Raw genomic sequence first — 5,823 nt, 5'->3', positions numbered from 1 at the left:
ACTGAACACAATATAGGTAGTCCTTGTTTGAGGTCCACAATTGGGACTAGCAACTCAGTTGCTAAGTGAAGTGGTTGCTAAGTGAAACTACACCTGTGCTTATGATCTTCAGCTTTCCTTTGCTTTACAGACCTGTGAAGGTCACAGAGGTGAGGATTAGTTATAATTACTTTTTTGTAACTGTTGTAATTGCGAACTGGACTACCTGTACTTGGAAACCTAGGATGTTATACATCTAGGCTAAATCCATTCCCATTTGTCCTAATCTCAAATCTTATTTTATATAGTATGCATTTACCTTTTTGAATAAGGACAAAAATGAAACAGGAAAGCTCGCTCACTTGGTCTATAAGTATTTAAAATCCTGCAAAAGTATTCTTGCAGCTGGGTATTATGATTTTTCTTAAGAGAATTCAATACGACTTTTGGGCAATGCATCTTATGAAGAAAAAGATGGGTTACCTTCCTCATCCACCACCAGTCATTGGTGGGGGACTTGGACCTCCGAAGTGGCTTATTCGACCCATTCTACGACGAGGAAATCCTGGAGGTCTAAAGGAAACAAAGATCAATTTAAAAAGAAGCAATTCCCACCTCTGTGGCTGCATTTGGGCATCACAGTAATCTAGATTAAAAACCAACTTAATGTGAATGAAGTATATAGTCATTTGTGCTGTTCAACTGGTTAACAGATACGCGTTTCTCCCCCTGGAGGGGGCCCCCCTCCTGTTCACCAGCAGTATTCATGACAGGTTTGGGGTTTCATATGATTAAGATTATTAAAATTGTTGTATTATCAAGCACAACGGCAGACAATTTGTATGTTTTTTAGTTTGATCTTTATTATAGTAGACAGGAATGTATAGAATAGTAGTAGGAAGGAAATAATTAAATAAATGTTACCTTTGGGGAGAGTTGATTAGGAGGTTTATATATATTTTTTCTTTTAATATAAGGGGAAGGAGTAACTGTATTTAGTGATTTTTACAATGTGCCAATGGAATGATTTATAGAAATCATGTGATTTTGGTTTAATATAGAGTAAGGGTTTGATTATGGAAAATGTTTGTATATCCTTGCTGTTAAAAGTCAGAAGTCACCTCTTTTTGTAATTTTGAAAAATTTTCTCTTGTGTTTCTACACTTCAGTTTTTTTTCTTTGTAGTTTTTTGTTTTTATGTAGCTTTTATCTTTGCTTGAAACTTAATAAAATTCTTATAAAAAAAAAAAGGAATTCTCCTTGGGAGGTGGAACCAAGCAAGAAAAATTATGCAGGCTGGTCTTCCATGAATCTTAGAAGACATAATCTGATAAATATAACAATGCATTCTTTTATCTTTTTTGCATTCAAACTCAACTATACTTATGTGTGGAAACCTAACTCATAATGGAGGTTCTGCAGAGTTGCTTGAGCTTTATGTACATATTCTGGCAAAACACACTGACTTTTAACCACTGCAGCCCAATTTCTCACATGTACTTTATCTAATTAATTATTAATAATAATTATTGTTATGTTATATATATATATATATATATATGTATGTATTATTTTATATTAATAAAAAAATTAAAGTGAAAAAAGCAGTACCCCCTTCCATCATCATATCTTGAAGAGGATGAAGATGTGTAGCCTCTCCTCAAGTCTGGGTGAATAATGCTCTGAAAACTAAAATGAAAAACACTGTTAACTAAAATAAGAAAGATCTGAAATATTCAGCATTCCTAGAACTACATGCAACATTTTAAAAAATAACCAAATATTAAGGATCAAGCAACCGGTTGCTCTACCTTCCTTTTCCAAACACAAAAATAGAATTCAAAATAGAACTGAAAGTAAAATGTTATTGTTAGCAGACCCCTTCCTGACCAAATACAAAATTTATAAGCTAACAATTAAATGTGACACGATCAGGTAAGTAAATTCTATAAAATAATTTAAGGGTTAAATAAATGAACTTAACCATCCTATGCAAAACCATAATTTTCCAATACTGTGCAATGATGGAATGAAAACTGTCACTATCTATTAAAACTTGGGGAACCCAGCATTAGTTAACCCCCAGCTCTTTCTGGATGGAACTATCTAATGCCTCGCCACATCATCCCTTTCTTCATTTGCTTCATGAAAAAGGAATAGCCAAAATGTCCAAAGACTTGACTTACAATATATAACATTTAAATGGTATTGCACACTGGTAGGTCACAGGCCAGCCCAAAACATTTCACTGCCTAGGGAGGACAAGGTAATGCTACCACTGCATGCCATATATAAGTGGATTATAATAGTAGCTGAACCCTGCTTCGTGGTTGGTGAGGAAATATGATCCACTGGATCAGAAAACATGCTCAGGTGATGCAGACCAAGCTACAATGCCCAAGTCTTTGCCCCCAGCATCTCACTGCTGTTTCCAGCCATTCTCTGAGCCTGGGAAGCATTCTCACGTTGCCTAACAGCAGAAGCCTGGCCTTTTAAGGAACAGCCAATATTTCTGAACAAAGGAATGTTAGAATTTTTATTTTAGAGTTAATCTATCCAGTCTTTTAATTGTATATGGATTCAGAAGAGTTACAAGCACTATCCAGTTTGAGGGACAAATGGTAGCAAAAATTGTTAAGTTTCTCCCAAAATTCCATTATACAAGGAATTCTGTGCATAAAGAAACTCTGTGTATTCATTTGAACATTCCTAAGTAAGTCTATGTCTTAGATACCACTATAAACAAATCTTAAGATATCATGGCTGAAAATTCAGTCTCGTGTTTCATTTCCTTTCACATCTTTTGTTAAGATGTTCACCCTATGTATTTATCAATTTTAATCAAAAGACTCCACAACAAGATCAGTAAGAACTAGATCCTTCTACTCCATGGGGTTTTGCTAATTAATTTAACTGTAGAATGCATCAATTATATATACTAATCTATTCAGGCTGAAGTATCTCAAGGGGAAACTGCATAATTCAAGTTTTTATTTGAGGGAAAAATTTTACTTACAACATAACTATGAAGTCTGCTATTCCCCAGAAGAAGTCGGTTATAGATGACAAACTCCATGGAGCCCGACTCCGGCTATCCAAAACTTGTCCTACAACCCAGAACAGCGATTATGACTACCATCTCGAAATATTAATGGCAATAATAATTATATATTATAATGAAAAAGAAAGTCATATTATTAATCCAAAGTTCATTTACAAGCACAATCTGTACCCATTCCCTTTATCATTCAAAACAATAACTACAGCTCCAGAAGCAACTGATCAAAACAAAAAGATAGATGACATTTAATAAAAAGGCCAGGATGTAAATGGGAACCTAGACCCATCAAACCTTTGAGGACACCCACATCATCCCACCACCCACTTCTGAAACAGTGTTTAGATACGTATACTCAGAAGTAAGACCTATTGAGTTCAATCATGCTTACTTCCCTGTAGCTGCTACCATTCCAGAAGTAATACTGTATGCAATCGCATAGGCTAGTGTGTAAAGTAACAGATAAATAAACAAATAAAACCAGATGACAATAACAAACTTCTTCCATATTGCTACTAAGGAAACTGCATGAACACTCTGTGGAGCCAAGACTTTGCATTTGTTACTGAAAAAGTATCCTGACAGCTCATTTCAGAAGTTATGAACATCTAGGAATTTATTTCAAGCTATACTCCTAGTTTATCTTTCTGAGTTCCTGTGCTGAATTTAATAATCTCTTTGGACTTGCCACTGTCAGTATGGTTTAAGCTGCCCACGTAAGGGTTTGTGGCATCAGGTATGGCAACTGAAAATCCTTCCAAGTAAAAATACCTAACAGCATGGTCCTTTGCATTTTTTGAAAAATTACACCAAATTCAATGGAGGTCACTCCCCAGGAAAGTGAACAATGAAGGCCTAGTCTTTGGGCCAGCATGCTTTTAATGCTACAAAATAATCAATTGGAAGTATTAATTATAGACAAGATGCATAAAACAACTGGTATAATCTATCTACAATTAACCTTTAATGCCTTGATTCTTTTATAGCCACTTCCAAAATCCTAGGAATGAAGTACTTGAAAAGAGCACATCAGAGAATGGCAAAAGTAGTTAGCTCTTCGCTTCATAAACACTCCCTAATCCAGTGTTTCTCAAACTTGGCAAAAAAAAAAAAAAAGCAAGGCTGGGTGGGGAATTCTGGGAGTTGAAGTCCATACATCTTAAAGTCGTCAAGCTTAAGAAACACTGCCCTAATACAAACAAAGATCTTCTCCAGCGGCAGGCCTTCTCCTTCCCCCGTATAAACAAATGGCCTGTGCCAAGGTCTGAGCATCCCATTTACAAACAGCTCCAGATGCAGAATACGGCCTTAAGATGCCCTAACTCAGTTACTCATTTCGTCCTCTTTTCCGATTTAAATCTGAAAGGAAGGGGTTTTTTTGTTTTTTGTTTTGCTGCAGACAGAGTGATCATCCACCGCGCCCCTTTAAGAGTGATCTTTTCACCAGTCTGCCATCGGATCCACGGGGATTCCTTTCAGTGCGTTACTGCCGGGCGGACTCCAGCCCGACCGGATACCCAGGAGGAAGGTAGCGGCGGCTGCCAGTGTTACGGATCGAGCCCGTTCCCCAAGGCTGGGTTGCGCCTTTGCTGCGCTCCCTCCCTCGGGATCAAAGCCAGGCGAAAGAGAACGCTGAGACGCCCGGACGTTCCCGCTCCCCGGGATACGGGCTTTCCCCCTCCGTCAAAACCTCTGCCTCTCACCGTTCGAAATGTAAACCATCGCTGCGCCGCCTCGCCTCCGCCCAGAGAGCACCTGACAGTCCCCGAACCGACCCCACAATGTTCTCTCTTGCTCCGCCCCCTCACCAAGGAAGTCAGAGCTGGGAAGACGCCATTGGCTGAAAGCTCTGGGTTGGGCCGTGGCGTCATTGTCGTTTTTTCCGACCAGGAAGCTTCCTTTCCCACCCCCTCACCGTCTTGCCTCAGGACCATAGAGCTAGAAAATCTGAAGGGAGATTCGAACGCCCACTTTAGAATGTGCCTTCAACTGTACTCCAGCTCCGCCTGACAAAACTAAGAGTTGTTCAAGGCATGCGCGAAGCAATACTGGAGTGTTCGCGTATCAGAGGTTCGGGTGAGGTGCCAAGTGGGAGCCAACGCTAAAAGCAAGGATAGAAGTTTGTGCCTCGATTCAACCCCTTTTCATACAAACTTGTAAGAGGGGGTTTTAATCTAAGTTGCCATAGTAATGTCAACACACTCCATTGTCCCCATGTTGCCTGTAAGGGAGGCATCCTGTGCATGAATTGGAGATACAATATAATCTGTTCTTATTTTGTTTGTTAAGAGACAAAGTGGACCTGGTCTGGAATTCCTAGGTAAAGGTGAACCAGGTTTTTTAAAAAATACTTTTAAACCAGGATTTTTGAGAAAACACTTTTCCTTGTAACTGAACACAGAGCTCAGTTCCCACTTCAGCTTCAGGACATGCTCATTCCAGCTGGGACTTTTCCTGCTGGTATGCCCAGGCTCCTTGCAATTATACACACAGTCCTGCCTTGTGCATCTGTCTTGTGAGTCTTTTGACTTCCCTGTCTGAAATGAACAGCAAAACCCCCTTATCTCCTTCAAGAACTAATTTCAGAATTTCACCTTTCTCCATGGTCACTCCCTGGACAGGGGCCCATGGGCATCCATGGGGGACAGGCAAGTGATGAAACATACTTCATAACACAGTAATGCAAAATTGTAACTTATGTACTTGTGTGAGACATTGGAAGGCAAGTAAGTAAGAGTGAAATTTGTTTCATAACATCACCATGCCCATGTTGCTGTTCTGGGGTC

The 5,823-nt window shown here is 39.2% G+C and overlaps 1 protein-coding gene across 1 annotated transcript; it reads right to left on the bottom strand.

Annotated features, from left to right (window-relative positions):
• Positions 1–467: 467 nt before the first annotated feature.
• SELENOK (selenoprotein K) lies at positions 468–4,882 on the bottom strand. The gene is made up of 4 exons (XM_063291776.1): positions 4,741–4,882; positions 2,996–3,086; positions 1,591–1,668; positions 468–552 (listed from the first exon to the last, which is right to left on the bottom strand). Exons 1-4 carry the CDS (start codon positions 4,757–4,759, stop codon positions 468–470), a joined length of 273 nt encoding a protein of 90 aa, XP_063147846.1. The 5' UTR covers positions 4,760–4,882.
• Between the last annotated feature and the right edge of the window lie 941 nt (positions 4,883–5,823).

Source organism: Candoia aspera, chromosome 2, assembly GCF_035149785.1.
Source record: "Candoia aspera isolate rCanAsp1 chromosome 2, rCanAsp1.hap2, whole genome shotgun sequence".
In the NCBI taxonomy this organism is placed as follows: domain Eukaryota; kingdom Metazoa; phylum Chordata; class Lepidosauria; order Squamata; family Boidae; genus Candoia; species Candoia aspera.
This window is presented reverse-complemented; position numbering and strand designations above follow the sequence as displayed.